At 38.0% G+C, this 18,578-nt stretch overlaps 1 protein-coding gene across 2 annotated transcripts in view; it reads right to left on the reverse strand.

The window, feature by feature from the left end:
* LOC124802751 (ATP-dependent RNA helicase me31b) overlaps nt 1-15,509 on the reverse strand; it is a 44,885-nt gene extending 29,376 nt beyond the window's left edge. The window contains exons 1-6 of one of the 2 annotated variants that reach the window (XM_047263737.1): nt 15,175-15,509; nt 14,447-14,612; nt 14,015-14,093; nt 13,709-13,943; nt 6,525-6,668; nt 6,341-6,435 (exon numbers count right to left, since the gene is read on the reverse strand). In XM_047263737.1, the coding sequence (XP_047119693.1) occupies nt 6,341-6,435; nt 6,525-6,668; nt 13,709-13,943; nt 14,015-14,093; nt 14,447-14,523 (630 nt within the window). In that variant the 5' untranslated portion in view covers nt 14,524-14,612; nt 15,175-15,509. Of the gene's footprint in view, nt 1-6,340; nt 6,436-6,524; nt 6,669-13,708; nt 13,944-14,014; nt 14,094-14,446; nt 14,618-15,174 lie in introns of both variants that reach the window. The other variant, XM_047263735.1, reaches the window with a different exon arrangement.
* Nucleotides 15,510-18,578: the final 3,069 nt, after the last annotated feature.

An 18,578-nucleotide genomic window follows, 5' to 3' on the forward strand; every position in this document is an offset into this window, starting at 1 on the left:
CCGAACACCTTGGACAAAAGTGTGAAACCGTTTTTGAAAATTTCACTATCCACCCATGCTCCTTTTTGGTTGTAATGATACACAGGAAGATCCTTAGCTGCAATCTCCTTGAATGCTCATGTTGTATTTCTCCACCAGTAGTTTCAGAAGCATTAGTGGTGCACAAAATTGTGATGCATTCTTTTGATGACTTGGGCAGTAGCCAGGAGCATGAACTTTGCTCTTAAAATCAAGGGTTCTATTTGGTATGCATTTCCGATACAGACCACTTTCATCTACACTATAAATTTGGTCTGGTGTGAAATTCTGTTCTTCCATATACCGGGTGCTTATAATGAAAGTTTCCCTATTTAACACATTATAGCATGGAAACAAACTACCATACAAGTACCAAACTTTGTAGCATTAACGTCCAGACGATGGGGGTGCACGATTTCTATGCATCTTAATGCCATCATTCAGTTCCAACCATGGCCACACGGTACTGTGCTCAGTCATCATGGTTCATAGTCTCAAATCTGACCAGTTACAGTGCACTTGTTTACGTGTCAACACGAACTTTGACAAAATATGCAAGGCATTACTGGTAAAGCTCTATTATCAAAACAACAAGAATGCTGTAGCTGCACTTCGAGAATATCACCGGCTGAAAGGATTATGGAAGGCTCCTCTCTCCATCTGCTGTATGGAGCATGAAGAAGTTCGAATCAACTGGAGAACTGGGTGTCGCTCCAAGAAGAGGCCATCGACATGTTGCACTACAGGTGGTTGATGAAATCGCTGTTGCTATGGCAGACAATGCTGTACCCAATTCCTGATTGTCAGGCAGTGTACATGCTGTGTCATGACAGTAACACCCTGTGGTCCACTGTACAGAAAGTCTTCGACCCATTCTCAAATGGTACCTGCGCAAGATCCATATCTTAGAGCAGCCTGCACCACAGGACACACAATGACTTGACTTCACCCTCCACTTTCTCGCAAGGACTGAAGTTGATTAGGGCTGGCCCTGGATCATCCTCTGGACAGGTGAAGCTCATTTCTCTCTGACAGGTGAGGTGAAAACAACTGCTGAGTGTGGGGATTTTCACCTCTAGTCACTATGGATGAAGTTCCTCTGTATGCTGAACATGTCACAATATGTTATGGCTTTCCAGATACATTCATCTTTGGTCCATTCTTTGATGAATAGGTTGGCACTCAAGGACGAAAGACATGCAGTGAGACAGGCCTGTGTTACTGCAATATGCTTTGCCAGCATGTCATACCCACCCTACAGCAGACATTAAAGGGGCCCCATTCTACATCAGTCATGATGAACTTTACCGCTTCTCCAAAACACATTTGGGAATGGTCAAATTATCAGCCGATTATTTCCAAATGCTTGGCTGGCACAATCACCTAATCTCGCACCTTGTGATCTGGTTGTGGGACTACCTGTAAGACAGGGTTTACGAGGGGAACATTCACACATGTGCTGATATGAAGTGCAGCATATCAAGAGAGGTAGCCAGCATACCTACAGATTTGCTTCGTTGTTCTGTGCAAACTGCAATGTTGCACTTTCAGACTCTTCTGGAAACTGAAGAGCACTATACTGCACCCCTTTTGTAGCAGTAACAGTACTAGTGTGTAATGGTATGCTGTACCATCGCAGCACATTAAAAGTGTTTCAATTGAATTGATTCTGCATTATTTCTCTTCCTCATGTCCTTGACATTAATGCTATCAAGTGTGGTTCTAATTCAGTACTTAGTTTCTGTGGTAAATGGAGAAAGTTTAATTATAACCACCTGGTATTTCTGAAACTCTTACTGGAATTGCTAAATTGCAGCAATATTTGAATTAAACTGCTCACCTTACACAGTACATCCACAAATCCCATGTCAAGCCATCACTGCCTTTGTTATCCTGCTGGCCATTTTTCCCATTTCCATTTAGGTTGAAACTAGTCTTTGCCACTGTTGTCTCGTCTGCTCTAAGGACATGTTCATACCAACGTAGGCGGCTTTCTCTCATTTTGTCTACTACTGGTGCAATGCCGTAGAGCCTGTGAGCATTATTTGTGACATGGTCATGCAATGTTAATCCCATGTCCACCTAAGCATTTTTTGTCTCCATAACAGCAAGTCTTTGTCCTACTTCCTTTGTTGAAGGCCAGCATTCAACCCCATACAGCACAACTGGACAGATTACCAATCGGTATGCTTTTGATTTGAGCCTGTTTGGAATTTTCTTGTCGCATAATACTCCACTAGCTGAACATCATTTGAGCCATGCACTGCTAAGGTGGCGGATGGAGATTTCTGCAGTGAGATTTCCATCGGCAGCGATTGTCGGACCCAGTTACTTTAAAGTCCTTGCTGTTGGGAGGTCAACACCATTGATTCTGATAGTTACAGAGTCATTTAAATCTGTGGAAAGGTAATATGTTTTCAACACACTGAGCCGTAGTCCTACATCTGAAAGCCAGTCATTCCAGGCTTGGACTAAGTTTTAGATCATTCTTATCTTCACTGGCCAGTAGCACGTCATCAACATACAGTAAGTAACATTAAGGGTGAGGTTTTCTGCAGGTTTCTTGTGATGGTACCCACGATAGTGATAAACAGGAGCAGTGAGAGAGCAAATCCCTGATGAACTCCCACGGAAATATGGAAGTTGTCATAGTCCGGCAGCTGACTGTATCCGGCTTTTCGGGTTCTGGTAGAGCAGCCTGACCCACCTAATGAGCTCTTCAGGTACTCCATGTTATCACAGGGCAAGCCAAATTAACTTGTGTGGCACTCTGTCAAAGGCCTTTTTGAGGTCAAGAAAGGCAAAGTGTAGCCGTTTTGACTTTTCACAGGGCTTTTCGATAAGCAGGTGAGCTGCATGGATAACATCTGTCGTCCCACAACCCTTCATGAATCCACACTGATTGCTGGAGAGACAATTTCTCAGATCCTTTTATCAATGATGTGCTCAAATACTTTCATGGTGTGTGAAAGAAGGTTTATTGGGTGGTAGTAGTTACATTCAGCTGGACTTCCCTTCTGCTTCCAAATTGGAACTGTTGTGCTACATGTCCAGTCATCTGGAATCCTAACCTCCTCAATGATCTGTACTCAACAAATTCAGCTGAATCCCAGTGTTTCGATTTCCACAAGTCTGCGGAATATGATATGGCCCCGTTGCATTTCCATTTTTCATTTTCTGTAATGCTTTGACAACCTCATCCTTTGTGACTGATGTAATGGGTCCCTCTAATGGAGTTGACACTAGAATTGGAGCATGTGGAAACTAGTCATTGCAAACTTCCTCAAAGTATTCCCTCCATTGCTCTGCTACTTTCTTTCTGATGGTGGCAAGTTTGCCTTCATCATTGATTCCCCAGAATCTTTCAATGTCTGCAGTTTGTTTATGGTACTGCTTCGCCAGTCGAAGTTTTTGTTCTTCATTAGGTTTTTCTAGTTTATTGCAGACTTAGCTGAAGTGGGCTGATTTGGCTGCTGCAACTGCCTTCTTTGCTGCATTTATAGCTTCATGGTAATCCTTCCAGTTTTCATCTCTCAGAGGGGAGGAACCTTTGGTATAGCTGCTTTTTAAAGTGCACAGCCTTCTTCACCACCTCAGTCCAGAGCCATGTTTGGCTAACGATTTTACGTCTGTCTTTAAGGGCATCCCATGTTGTTCCTATGTCAGTAAAAGGGGGAAGGGCGATGGATGAAATAATGTCTCTCTCTGCTTCTTTGAGTCGCCATCATTTAGTACGTGCTGGGCCATTGCATTCTCTCTTCCTTTGATTTGGAGATTTGATGCACAATTTGAAAATAGCAGGCAGTGTTGTATAGCAACTGTTTCATACGGAATAGATTTTGCATCCAAAACAGTTTAGGTCATGTCGCTGTACAAGAATGAAATCTGGCACATGTTACCACTGTAATAAGTACAAAGGTGGGACATCTCTTCTTGAAGGTGTTTGTGATGACTAATTTGTGTGTTTCTGCAAAGTTCAATATTCTCTCCCCATCTACATTTCTATGTCCAGCCCCATTACTACCAAGGCATCTGTATCCATCTGCATCTGAACCAACATGACCATTGAGATCACCACATATGACAGTATCTTCAGGTGGCACTTCTAAGATCTTATCAAGCAACATCCAACAGTCATCTTTTGTCTTGTGTGTGCAGCCTGTTTGCAGAGAATAACACACAAATCTCTGGATGTTCCTCTCGTCTTTAGCTAAGACCACTTTCATCAAACTGTCGTCAAATCGCTCTACTTTTGCTACATAGTGCCAAAATTTCAAGCTAACAATCATACCAACCCCTTTGATTTCTGAGAAACTGGGAAAGCACAACATAACTGAAAAGTCACTGGTTCACAGGGCAAATCCTAAGGGATCAAAGAATCAACAATTTGGGAATGGAAATTGACTGTGGGAGGCAAGGGAGTGAGAGATGGTCTTCAATTTTTACACAGGCTTAACAACAGTATATGGTTCAAAATACTGTAGTCTGCGTTAGCCAGAGGATTACATATTGTTCTGCAGAAGAAAACTGGAAAGAGACTAACTGGCAGACTGCGATTAACACTTGGGTTAACACAAAGCCCGGAGTATGACGACTATACATTGTATGAATGTAGAAACAATATGTTCAGGAGACAAAATGGCTGGGAAATTAAGTATACTGTTTCTCGGTATTTCCTTATCTGCTTTTATAAGGAAAATTTCTAATTTATAGCACAACCCTAAATCAAATTACCATGAATTCTTGTGCAGTTCAATATATCTTTCACAACTTTTCACATAGCATCAAGAAAGAACTATTGATCATTACTATACCACAGAAAGTATGTGTCTAATTCAAAATCTATGATCTTTTCAATTTTAGAAGAGTGTTTCAGGGGATGCACAGGAAGGTACAAATTGATATGCCTCAACATTATACACTGACTGCCACCACTGATATTGTGTGTAGTGTCTTACTTAAATGAACCTACAGATATTTTAGTGATACAACACCATGAAAAATGTCAGTCTTTCAGTTAGGTTGTGTAATCACCTGTATCTACTAATTTGTTGTGACAACTTTCTGTTAAGCGAGGTCGGTCTGTATCAGAAAAGCTGCCAAATTTTGGGAAGTTAGTGTTTTACAGTATACTTTAGACAGCTACCCACAGAGGAAATGTACACTAATCTTCCATTTCAGCACTCTGCATTCCTACTTTGGTTAACAGGTAACTGAACATAATTAGCAGTAAGTAATGACACTTATCCACCAAATCATATTGGTTTTTGTATTTATTCTACAAAATAATGTGTCACCCTACATTTCAACAATACTATCTAATCATATAGTTGAACTTTTTCCCTGGAATTTCCTGGACTATAGCTGGGTTTGTCAAGGAATACAAACAACAAAGTTGTACAATAAAGGGAAATATTAACTAACTAAACCTTAGTTCACGACAAAATGTTTCAGAAACTTTACAATAGCCTCTTTTCTGGGAGCAGGACGGGGTAATGAAAAACATGTTATCTGTATTTACATTAAAAACTGATGTATTCAAATGTACCCAAAACTTCTAAATCTTCCCATGCTTTGAGATGGATAAAATTGTTGAAGTGATCTGCATAATGCTTTTAGATTATACTTTCTAATCAAAGGGAGCAATATGCTAAAACCTCATTTGGGATTAAGTAACAGAACTACTGATTCTGAAGTTGTGGAAAACAGTATGGCCCACCATTTGCAATTCCATCACTAAAGTATTCAACACCTCAATTCTTAGAAATGTTAGAAAATATTCCTGGTTGTTCAGATATAGATGATAGTGCTGACGGTGCCTAGTTGCAGACTGACAGTGATTCTACCTTATGGTAGGATGATGAATTCTTTACTGCAACATGTACTGCAGAGAATGGCAGTGATGGTGAAGTGGGCAATGGAAGTAGCACTTCAAGGGAAGAAATAATGCCTCATGTGGAGGCCACAATACAGATGGAAAAAGTTATGTTTTACTTAGAATGTCACCTGAAAACAACTTCAACTGAACACTTTAGTGAAAAGTCTAATTGACTGTGCTGTTCACCATGCCACACAAGTATCATAAAAGGGTGTTACACACACTTTCAGTAAATAAATATGAATTCACTACAGTAACTTAAGAGTTTATGTGCCAAAAACGTGTTTCTTTTTAGTACCAAAATGGAAGGTTTGTACGCTGTAGTATATATTCTTTGCAATATTTCCATGTTATCAGGGGTTTTCTTAATCCGGATTACAGTTGATTCTGAATAAATGAAGTTCTTACGTGTTGGTAAGTATAAACATCAGATAATACACTGACCTCATCCAATACGAGCATACGGCAGTGTTCCATGTTGGCGACGTGTTTATCCATTAGGTCCAATATTCGACCAGGCGTCGCAATTACAACGTGCACTGGAAATTTTACAGGTTGATGTTATTTACGCTACATCCAGATAACATATATAAGCCTTATTTCAGAATTAAGATTTGTAACTTATTACCTGTCTGGTAAATCCTCATGATATCATCTCTCAGATTTGTACCACCAGTAGTTACCATAATTTTAACTTTCATGTGTTTTGCAAGTTCTATGCATATTTGACTAGTTTGAAGGGCCAACTCTCGGGTTGGCACAATTATAAGTGCTGTGAATAAAGAAAGAATGGATGTCACATGAAATTCGTGCAGTGAAACATCAAATTACTAAAATCTTTCAACTGAAGATGAAAGCATTATTTTCAAAAATTTTGATTTTAATAATAATTGTTAAAAGTATACAGACATCTTGTTACACATTTTCTTTATACTGAAAAACTGATTTTATCCCAATACAGAACACCTTCAGACTATAGTTTTAGTGCTGTGTGCAGAATTCGTATGTCACTAAATTTATCAACATGAAAGTGTGACACTGTATTAACAGACATTTCACTAATGCAGGTGACTTGAGTTCCTTCACTTGACAGTATGTGAAGTCTTCTCCGAACAACATAATATGATTATCCTTGCACCTTGCCCCAACCTAAGATATGCAGAATTCTTAATTCCCTAAATTCCTTGTCCTGCATACAATGAATGTCAGACAATTGACAAACATAAAAAGCAGGTGTGTCTTGCCTACCTTTACATAATTACAAAATGTGTCACTTTGGGAGTAAATATTCAACCCAAAATCTCCACTCACTTCCCCAGCCCAAAAGCATAAACTGAGTAATTTAAGACTTTAAATAAAGGCTGTAAGTGCCATAGTAAGGAATTTTATGGTTGCGTGTGAAATTGGAGCTACATGCCAAACCCAATAACATAAAAGGCTTTAACTGCCCAAAAATGTAGTGCCAAAAGGTATCAAAATATAGTACGTGATTTAACAGACACAGCTGTTAACGTAGGAAGGGCTCTATTTTCTGCACGGTTACTCCTCAGTGTTAGATAAAATGGCAGAGGCAGCAGATTTTTGTAACAGTTTAGAGTGGAAGGAAATGAGTAAAGGAGAAGGTACTGAGGCAGCAATGAGGAAAAACCTGAAAATGGAATGAACGAATACTTATGTTCATGCAATAAATGTATTCCTGCAAAAACTCGTCCAGAACAGGATTTAAGTCTTACTATTGATCCCTAACATACACCATAAATGGGCATAGTGTTTATACTTGAGTTACAAAATGAATTGTTCCAGAAAATGGAAAGGACATGGTGCAACAATCTAGATGAAAAGAGCCATTTACTGTCAGTCACATGAATGCATCTCACCTCTTAGATTTCATGAAAGCAGCAGATCGTAATACAAACATAGCACATCTAAACAAATCCAAAGTACAGTGGCTATGGTTGCACAAACTTTAGCCTGAAGTAGCAAAGACCAATAGAAGCTCAGATGAAACTGACACCTGGGAAGGTATCCCCATTCTGAGAAAATGGGTACAAGTTCAGGATGTCAAAAAATGTAACATCCTACCCTGGATGTTAGGAGCCACATCCTTGAAGAAAAGAAATATTTGATTGAAATGGCACAGTACCTGACAAATATGACAGCATACACTCTTACAAAATCAGAATGAACTTTTACCATCTTTCTGCTGAGTACTGAACTACAGCACTTAGAACTTTTCATTGCATTTGCACTTCCAGGAAGTTTTTCGAACTAACTTCTTTTGGAAACTAAATCCATACTACGCTTAGCTTTTAAATAGAACATATGAACACTGCAATTCTGAACATTAATTACCTTGTATACTTAAACTCATTTTCCTCTAATTCATGATTTTCGCACTTAAGAGGTTTTTGTATTTCAAGTCTTCAATTTGTGGTGCAAACTAACTTCTTGCAAACAGGTTTTCAGTTAGTTCATTGTGATAATTATTGCTTCACATCCCTCTTAACAAGGAGCCCAGGTGACAAATTAAGAATTAGATATATATACAGATAACTACATATGACCCATATTGTTAAACGGACTAGTTCTAGGAAATTTTTAATGATTACAACTTAGAAACAGTAACTAGATAGCAGTTGGTTTGCTGGTTACTATTTTTTATTTTGTATATTTCTATGAATTTTCATGCATTTACTTCACCATCATCAATCAATAATATAAGAAGGTATAGAATTATTTAAATGAAATTAATATTTGTGAAACAAATAGGTCTTTTCTTCTGGCTGATTAGTGTATTCTACATGCACTGGCTGATTAGTGTATTCTACATGCACTCATGGCAATATGTATCAATTCATCATTGGATTTAATTCAATATTACGAAAAGCTTGTGAATTACAGAGAATAAGAAATGGAAACAACAGACCATGGTAGTCCAGCAGAACTAATTGGTAACTAGAAAAATTATAGGACTCAAAATTTAGAGTAAACAAAATTTTACGACCAAAGAATGTCAGTATAACAGTTTTTAATACAAATTCAAAAAGATTGCAATGGTGAAATTACTTTCTGGAAGAACTGGAAATTGTTCTTTGACATAGTGGAAAGACTCTGATTTAGGTAGTCTATGTTCTGTCTACATCTGCAACTGTACTCTGAAAAATACCAAACAACCATGAGGTGCGTGCATGGCAGAGGGTACGTACTGTTGTACCAGTTATTAGGGTTTCCTCCTGTTACGTTCATGTACTGAGTGCAGGAAGAATGACTGACTGAATGCCTCTGTGCATGCAGTGATTATTCTAATCTTATCCTCACTATCCATATGTGAGCAATACGTAAGGGGTTGTAGTATACTCCTAGTGTCATCATTTAAAGCAGGTATTGAAACTTCGTTAATAGACTTTCTCAGAATAGTTTATGCCCTATCTTCTAGAGTCTTCCAGTTTAGTTCCTTCAATATCTGACATTCTCCCACAAATTAAACCTTGGACAATCCATGCTGCCCTGCTCTGTATACTTTCAATATTGCCATTAGTCCCGTTTGGTATGGGTCGCAATATTCGAGGATGGTTTACGTGTTTTTTGTAAGTGATCTCCTTTGTAGACTGATTGCACTTCCACAGTATATTACCAATAAACCGGAGTCTAGCTGGCTGATTCCATAAGTGACTCATTGATATTGACTGATTATACAATATAACATTTTTCCGTTTTGTGAAATGCACAATTTTACATTTCTGAACATTTAAAGAAGTTGCCACTCTTCGCACAACTTTGAAATCTTTTCAAGATCTGACAATATTTATGCGTCTTTCAGACTGTACATTATAGACAACTGAATTTGGAAAAGTGATTTTAATATTAATATTGCCTGTGGGGACATTAATATAAAATATGAACAGCAAGGGTCCCATCATACTTCCTTGGGGCACACCCGAAGTTACTTCTAAATCTGACTACTCTCCATCCACATTAACATGCTGTGTCCTTCCTATCACCAAGTCCTCAATCCAGTCACAAATTCCACTTGATAATCCATATGATCATACTTTTGACAATAAATGTAGGTGTGGTACTGAGTCAAACGCTTTTCTGAAATAAAGAAATACTGTATCTACCTGGCTGCCTTGATCCAAAGCTTTCAGTATGTTAGGTGAGAAGTGAGAGTTGGTTTCACATGATCGATGTAAACCCGTGCTGGTTGGCTAAAAAAATGGCTCTAAACACCATGGGACTTAACATCTGAGGTCATCAGTCCCCTGCTGGTTGCTCACTGAGCTCAAAATGTGTTCTAAGATTCTATAATAAATCTATGTCAAGGATGTTAAGTTTTGTGGACCACTTCTTCTACCCTTCTTATAGCTCCGTGTGACCTATGCCTTTTCCAAGAACTGGATGCAGTTTTTTGTTTGAGGGATCTACAATAGATTATAAGAGTCATAAGAGGGGGCTAACACAGCTGTAAATTCAGTACACAATCTAAGATTTCATTGGGACCTGGAGCTTTGTTCAATTTTAACGATTTCCGCTGTTTCTAAACACCACTGACGCTAATACTTATTGCATTGATCTTTTCAGTGTTTTAAGGATTGAATTGCGGCAGTTATCCTGAGGTTTCCTTTATGAACATTTGAAATCATGAGTTACCCATTTCAGCTTTTGCTAGGTGCTGGACACTAATGTTGGAGCCAATAGCAGCCTTTCTGATCAGAGAAATTGACACAGCAACTTTGAATGAAACCTTCTACAATCTGATAAATGTACAAATAGTGAAGAAGCTATGGCATGTTTTTGCTGCAGTTCCTAATTTTACATGCAATTTTTCATTACCAGACATGGTATGCAACTGGTAATCTCAGTATCATGTAAACCGAGCAGCACTAAAATGTAACAATGTGCTTTCAAATGCCCAAAATAAGACAGACGAAAAATAGTACTGAGTTACTGAAGGGAGTTCTACGTGGCTGGCTAATCTATCACCTTCAAATTATTTCCCTAATAGCTTTTAATTTTAATTTAATATTTAAAGAGTTAGTCTAACATTCCCAAAACAAGTTTTGCTTATTTCAACCACTCCCTACCTGCCAGGGTTACTTTTTGCCTTAAAATTTTGTCCTTTTAATTGACTTTTCATCTTATTGATTAAACTGTTACTCTTTATTTATTCACAATACTGGACCCACAATTCAGAAGACACCCATTTATATGCAAACAGATTTCCACTTCTCATAACCATGCACCATAGGTGACAAAATTCCCTAACATTAGAAACCACTCACCATCTTAAATGCTAAAAGTCCACTACTTTTCCTGTGTAGTTTATTTTCCAAGTAAAAAAGTTAAATCACTTTCATTACCTACTGTTACATGGAGTATTATTAACATGAAAACAAATGTCAGGCTACAAAAGACTATAGTCCCTATTACCTGAAACACCTGATTTTTAACAATTCATTTCTTTCTGAGGTTTTATTTTGCAAACCAACTCACCTACCATTGTTTAATAGACTGAATATTATTAAAAGGCTATTAGTGAGTGAAATGAACTTTTGTCCTGCATCATTGCTGTGGGAGCTGATCACTTATTAACATTTGTCAATTCATTCTGAGAATAGCAACTGCTGATATTTGAAGCGCGAGTGTGTTATTAACATATAGTACTGTTGATTTGTCCACAGCTCATGGTCTTGCGGTAGTGTTCTCGCTTCCCACACATGGGGTCCCAGGTTTGGCTCCTGGTGGGGTCAGGGATTTTTTCCCTGCCTTGAGATGACGGAGTTGTGTTGTCTTAACCACCACCACCACCACCACCACCACCACCACCACCACCACCACCACCACCGTTGGTTTCCTTGTATATTTACAGCTTGTTGTCTCTAATGGAAATTTGCTGATTACCAAGATTTTAGATGCAATAAGATATAAAAATAATGGATAAAGCTAAACATTTGATAACACGATCATGGACGTAAAAGTACTGACTGGCACATATATGTATTCATATCGTGAAATTTCTCGAAGATTGGGTGTATCAATCATCTGTCAGGCTATAAAGAAGGAAGCTTTTTTTGGTGAGGAATTAGTTCCTCAGAAGAAGAACAGGTGTGGCACGTCAGAGCACTCCTTGGAAAAGATATACCATGAGAACTAATTCTGCTTTTACAAAAGAAATTAAAATGAAACTGCAACACAGTGGCATCACTGCATCTGAAAGAACTAAGACAAGCTTTCACAAATGAACTTCAAAGCTTGTACACCTCAGCTGAAAGCCAAAATAACTTACTGTGATAAAATGTCCTGCATGAGGAAAGGACACAAGCATCAAGATTTGGACTTCCAGAATTCTGTTAGCTTCATTAGATAGTATTTGCCTTAGTACAGTAGCGACGAATTTTATGAGTTCAGGGCTAATCCTAGAGCAAATCTCCATGGCTTTTTCATTTAGTTTCTGGCTTGCTATAACGACAAGTCAACATTGAAATTTTTGTAAATACATTTCTGTTTGTACAAAGATGCACTGGTGAGAAGTACCATCCTCACTATTTCATTGATTTCAATTTGCTGCACTATTTTGTGCAATAGGTGTGGTCTACCTACCCATGCCTAACTGTATGTCAAAGTTAAGGTCTACATACAAACGTCTCACCTAAGTCATGATATAGTCATCGGTGCCATAGGCACTGGAAATGTGTACTCTTGAGGGCAGGAAGATCGGTACAAGGAGCAGTTAAGGAGAAGGTTACTACCTCAAAAGAATGGCTTCCTAAAAGAGAACCATTTGTGCAGGCCGGAGTTCCATGCCCCATAGCACACTCAGTAAAACCTTTTTGCAGGAAGAAAATTTCCCTTTGTTGCTCTGGCCAGGAAATTCACCCATAATGAACCTAACTGATATAGTTTGGAAGCTGGTGGAAAGAGAAGCAAAGGAAACAATCACCACAAAATTGTCTCGTTGGAAACATTATACGAGGCTGGTACCACCCAACAATGCAGGACACTGTACAAGCCCGTATTAATAGTACATGCAGGTGAACTGTAGCATTAATAGCCGCTAAAAGTGGTGTGAAAACAGGCTTTGTTCCACTTATTGGACTTTTAAAAAACCACAATTAAAACTGTCAAGTTTGGTGAATGTTAATCCGTAATGTTTACGAAATTAAATCACTTCATTTAGACTGATTAAAATAATCTTAGCAGCTTTTTGTATCTCCTAAATTAATTTGTTAAAAACTCAATATGGCCAGGGAATGTATATGGCATGAATCCCTACAGACTACTATTCAAGTGAATAGGTGTACACTCTGCACATTTGCTCTTCCTAAATTGTATCCACAAATGGCCACAGTCTTGAGAAATCTGTGAAATAACAGGAATGCAAATTCACGGCAATCTTTCAATCACAAGAAAAAACAAATCAGTCATTAATATCCTTCCACTATCACTTTTTAGTTAACGAAAATGCAAAAGTGAATTCAGTAAACATAATCAACATGTAACCATAGTAAGAGTTTTGTGAATGTTCCACATTAATTCTGAATATGACCTGGGGGACCTACAATTAGTAGTTATAGGATGAATAACGAAAAATGAATTGCTTGTAAGTGGCCAATAGTCTCTTGTGGAAACAAAAATATTGTTCCAAGACTCAGTCTCTCAGTACAGTCACAGCATCGCCAATACGAAGTTGAGGAAAAACACAGTTCTTGCTCCCACAAAAATAATGGTAATTTTAGTTCCCTGAAAGTACCTCAGGTTTCAGCAAAGCTTCTGATTTGGCTATTATGCCATTTGTGAACACACACTACTCACCTTGAATGCAATCTTTCTTGGGATCAACTTGCTCAAGAACAGGTATTGAATATGCACCAGTTTTTCCTGTTCCATTTTTGGCACGTGCCAAAACATCTTTACCAGACAGTGCAATAGGAATACTGGCTTCTTGTATTGGAGAGGGCTTTTCCCACCCTTTCTCAAATATTCCCATCAGCAATTCTCGTTTAAGACAGAATTCTTCAAATTCATTCCCTCTCGTGTCTGTAACATCCTACAGAAAAAAAATTCATTACATTTTCACATAAAAAAAGCTGCAACTCTTTTTAAATCATTAATTCTTACACTTGTCTGAATCCGCCTGTCCTTGGGTGGAATTTTAAGCTTTGACTTCCATCCTTTATCATCTGTCACATCCATGTCCCTGTAACAATTGTTAATTTCAGTCATCACAAATAGTTTAAATTGTGAAATGCTTAAATTTCTTTGTCATTGGAACACAAGTGAAACACATGCTTTCAGCTGTTTCAATTTGTTGCAATATTTCGTGTAATAGGTGTGGACTACCTATCTAAGCGTAACTGTACATCAAAGTAACACCGAAATTGCTATATACCTACTATGAACAATTATGTTCCGAAGTAGGTAATCAGCTCCAATAGCTTGTAAAAGATTATGAAGGAATCCAATAAATTTCCGAAGCTTGGGTGGTGTTATATGAAACGAAAATAGTGACTACCAGTAGCAGTAGGCATTTAAGACTAAACACATACTTACATTTTTTGATTATTTATGCTGTTTATCGGTGGTAACAGCGAGACATGATTGGAATTCACATGCGTTTCTGTCATCATGATGACTTCTTGTGGCCTCAACGTGTATTTAAAGCCTCTATGGAATACGGATCCTTTGGTCGTGTTGTCAACGATCTAAAACGCTGATCCTATTCTGCAACAAAACGTGAGTATACACGTCATCGAGAATTAATAAATTAAATTACATATGGTATTCAGGTACAATATTCACAAAGTGGGTTTCAGTGTTATAATGAAGTTGCACTACTTTATTGAAATGGTACGTGTCGTGGCGTTTTCTGGGTTATTTTTGCACAAAACATTACAACTTTCAACGTTACTACACCGACCTGAAAACTAATCTGACAGACCTACTTAACTACCAATACGAAAAAAAAAGTTATTTTCACATTCCTTATAAGTTACTGTACGTAACACTCTTAGCAATCACACTGCGGGCATATTCTCTGTCCAGAATAACGCCCCCCGAGTGAAACAAACTGAAGAATTCTAACACATACTTGCCCGCTTTGTGTAACCACGTTACACTTTTATTTAATGTAGTGATTAAAACACTGTGAAAGATCTACTACCATTGTGACAGACACACTCACAAATTTAAACGAAAATATGGGACGTAAAAGATGGCCTCTACGTCAAACTTAGGTCTACTCAGTTGCAAATTATCCAAATTATGTTGTAGCTTATTACCTTAACACGTAGGGCTCAACACACGTTACACTTCCCAATCTTCTCTCATTCAACACCAATACACTAGTAAACATATCTCATTCCCTTATTCAACCGCTAAAGCAGCTTCTGCCAGCAACGAACGTGCTTGCACACATCTAGCGGACAGTATTAGAAACACTCGACCCAAAAGGATATCAATGATGAGCTTTCTCAAAACTTTGAGATCATTTTTAAAATTCCTTCAATTCTCAGTTTTTTAAATTAAATTATAGGCACTTTCATACTGAAATCGTGGAGAAAATATTGTTTTCCTCAACTCTTGTGTCAATGACGCCTGGAAATGTTAACCAAAGAGTGTTGGAATAACACCGGAATAACCTTGATTTAGATGCGTTCGCAAAACAAGATGAAACTGATTGGGGTAAGTTATTTTAAGGGAAGGAAATGTATTAATTTCCTTTACTGTCGCAACAGCAATATTTCTAGAAAGTCTATGCCTCTTTTGGGAATTCTTTACTCACAGCTCAATACTAGCATCTGCGATTACGTTACGATTGGATTAATTATAACATTAAACCTAAGTTGCTTATTGTATAATTGTGAAGATGAGTAGTAGTAACAGTTGTTATTTTATAGTGGTCTAATCATGAGCTATCAATCAAAATCATTTACTGTATACTATTTGTACGTAAAATCTTATGCCAACAAAGTGCTATCTGTACTCTCTACACAATAAAACTTCAAAAATCTCTGTTTTTCAGTTTTAAACTATTGAGCCGCTGATAACCTGCGACTTCGCCCTTTATGTTTTTGCATTTATATGGATATTCAATTGGTTCAGTTTTAACCCTTAAAGTTCCGGGTGCGATCTCTCAGCTCCCTAGCGCTTATTGTTACTCTGTTGCTAATGCTTAAGGGTAGGGTATCTAGTTGTTCTTTCCCGAAGCCATCGTGGTTTCCTTCGTCAGCAGCCACTTGAACGTGACGTGGACTTAAACTATTACTGCGTCTTTCGAGCTAGTGGGCTCTGAGACCGCACATAGGACTTTGCATTATAGATTCAGCAACGAGGTCTTCGTATGCGGATCATGTTACAGATCCTGACTTTGAGTATACTGTTTTAACATGATTTGAGGACAGTTGAAGTGATGTTGGATCAGATAAAGGCAACGAAATTGAAGGTGAACATAATTCAGAATAGGAACAGTGTAAAGGTGAAGACGAATTTGTTTTACCATCTGTAAATTCGTAGAACGAAACAAATGATCAAAGTGATGAAGAAAGAGTTGTAGAGATCGAATCTTTAGTTAAAGGATCTGCCTGAAATAGATCTGGTCGAAACAAATATCGCTGTTCGTCGAAGCCTCTTCCAACAATGGGTACTCACATTGTTTCTCAACATGTTGGGCATAAGTGGGGTGAATTCGTTTGTGCTTCACAATTCCTGCAAAGACAGTACACAGATAAATCTCCTCAATTTTCTGAAGCAGCTTACAACTCGTTGGTGGCACCCGAGACTGAAAGTGAATAAACAACTATCACGTAATTCGTGAGCTTTGTGCATCCATTCACAGTGTTTTGGGTGTAGCAGAACCGTGAGTTGAAGTCGTTGTAGACGGTTACTAGATGTAATAAAGAGAAGAAAAAGAAATTGCACTGGGCATATATTAAGAAAGAATGGCGGACTGATATAAAACAGTTTTAAAAGGTTATTTAGAAGGGAAAAGGAAGCGAAGAAGGAAGAGATTCCAGATACTGGATGACATGATGAAACGGTACACACGATTGGACAAACGCTAAACATGATTGACCAATGACCCAGAAAAGGAGAGGTAGACGCCTTATATTTCCCATTCCTACAAGAAGCCAATCTAACTTGAATTCTGTACAAAAAGTTGTAACTAGTGGAAAGAAAACCTCTAAGAACGAAACTAAAAACCTAAAAAGTTCTAGTGTCGTTATCGTTTTCGAATGTTTTATGGAAGTTTTTCGTGTTTTTATTATTACATCTATAATAACAATAAAAATATAGCAGATGTTAAATTTAGAATACAGGATATGTGAGAGCTTATAGCGTTAACATTATCTAGTAGTATTATATTAATTTTGTGTAGTTTTCTGTTTAAATACGGTTTTTCCTAAAAATAAACTTAAAAACGTTTTTGAATATATTTTTTCTGTGCTAATAATGTAACCTTTCGCATAAAAACCAAACTGTTTCATTGAAATTGCGAATTAAATTTTTGTGGGTAGTCAAATACACTGGTCTATCAGACCACACCTGGAACAGAGTGTCACAAAAAAATGATTCGGTAAGCTAAAGGTTAACAAGATTTTGTTGTTGTTGTTGTTGTTGTTGTGGTCTTCAGTTCAAAGACTGGTTTGTTGCAGCTGGCCATGCCACTCCATTCTGCACAAGCCTCTTCATCTATGAGAAACTACTACAAACCACATCCTTATGAATCTGCTTACTGTGTTCATCTCTTGGTCTCTCTCGACGATTTTTACCGTCTAAGCTTCCCTCCAGTATGAAATTAGTGATCTCTTGATGTCTCAGAATGTGTCTTACCAACGGATCCCTTCTTCTAGTCATGTTGTGCCACAATTTTCTATTCGCCCCAATTTTGTTCAGTACCTCCTCATTAGTTATGTGATCTACCCATCTTCTCTTCAGCATTTTTCTGTAGCACCACATTTCAAGCTTCTATTCTCTTCTTGTCTAAACTGTTGATCATCCATGTTTCACTTGTAGACAAATACAACTTTCAGAAAAGACCTCCTGACACTTCAAAGCGCTCCGACGTTAGCAAATTTTTCTTCTTCAGAAATACTTTTCTTGCCATTGCCAGTCTACATTTCATATCCTCTCTACTTCGACCATCATCAGTTATTTTGCTGCTCAAATAGCAAAACTCGTCTACTGCTTTAAGTGTCTCATTTCCTAATCTAATTCCCTCAGCATCAACTGATTTAATTCGACTGCATTCCATTCCCCTCATTTTACTTTTGTTGATGTTCATTTATATCCTCCTTTCAAGACACTGTCCATTCTGTTCAATTGCTCTTCTAAGTTCTTTACGGTGTCTGACAGAATACCAGTGTCATCAGCAAACATCAAAGTTTTTATTTCTTCTCCATGAACTTTAATTCCCACTCCAAATTTTTTGTTTCTTTTACTGATTGCTCAGTCTACAGATTGAGAGATGGGCTACAGCCCTGTCTCACTCCCTTCTCAACCACCGCTTTCCGTTCATGCCCCTTGCCTTATAACTGTCATCTGGTATCTGCACAAATTCTAAACAGCCTTTCACTCCCTTTATTTTACCTCTGTCACCCTTAGAATTTGAATGAAAGTAGTGCAGTCAACATTCTCAAAAGCTTACTCTAAGCCTACAAATGCTACAAATGTCGGGTTACCTTGC

The sequence above is a fragment of the Schistocerca piceifrons genome, chromosome 6, assembly GCF_021461385.2.
Source record: "Schistocerca piceifrons isolate TAMUIC-IGC-003096 chromosome 6, iqSchPice1.1, whole genome shotgun sequence".
NCBI lineage: Eukaryota > Metazoa > Arthropoda > Insecta > Orthoptera > Acrididae > Schistocerca > Schistocerca piceifrons.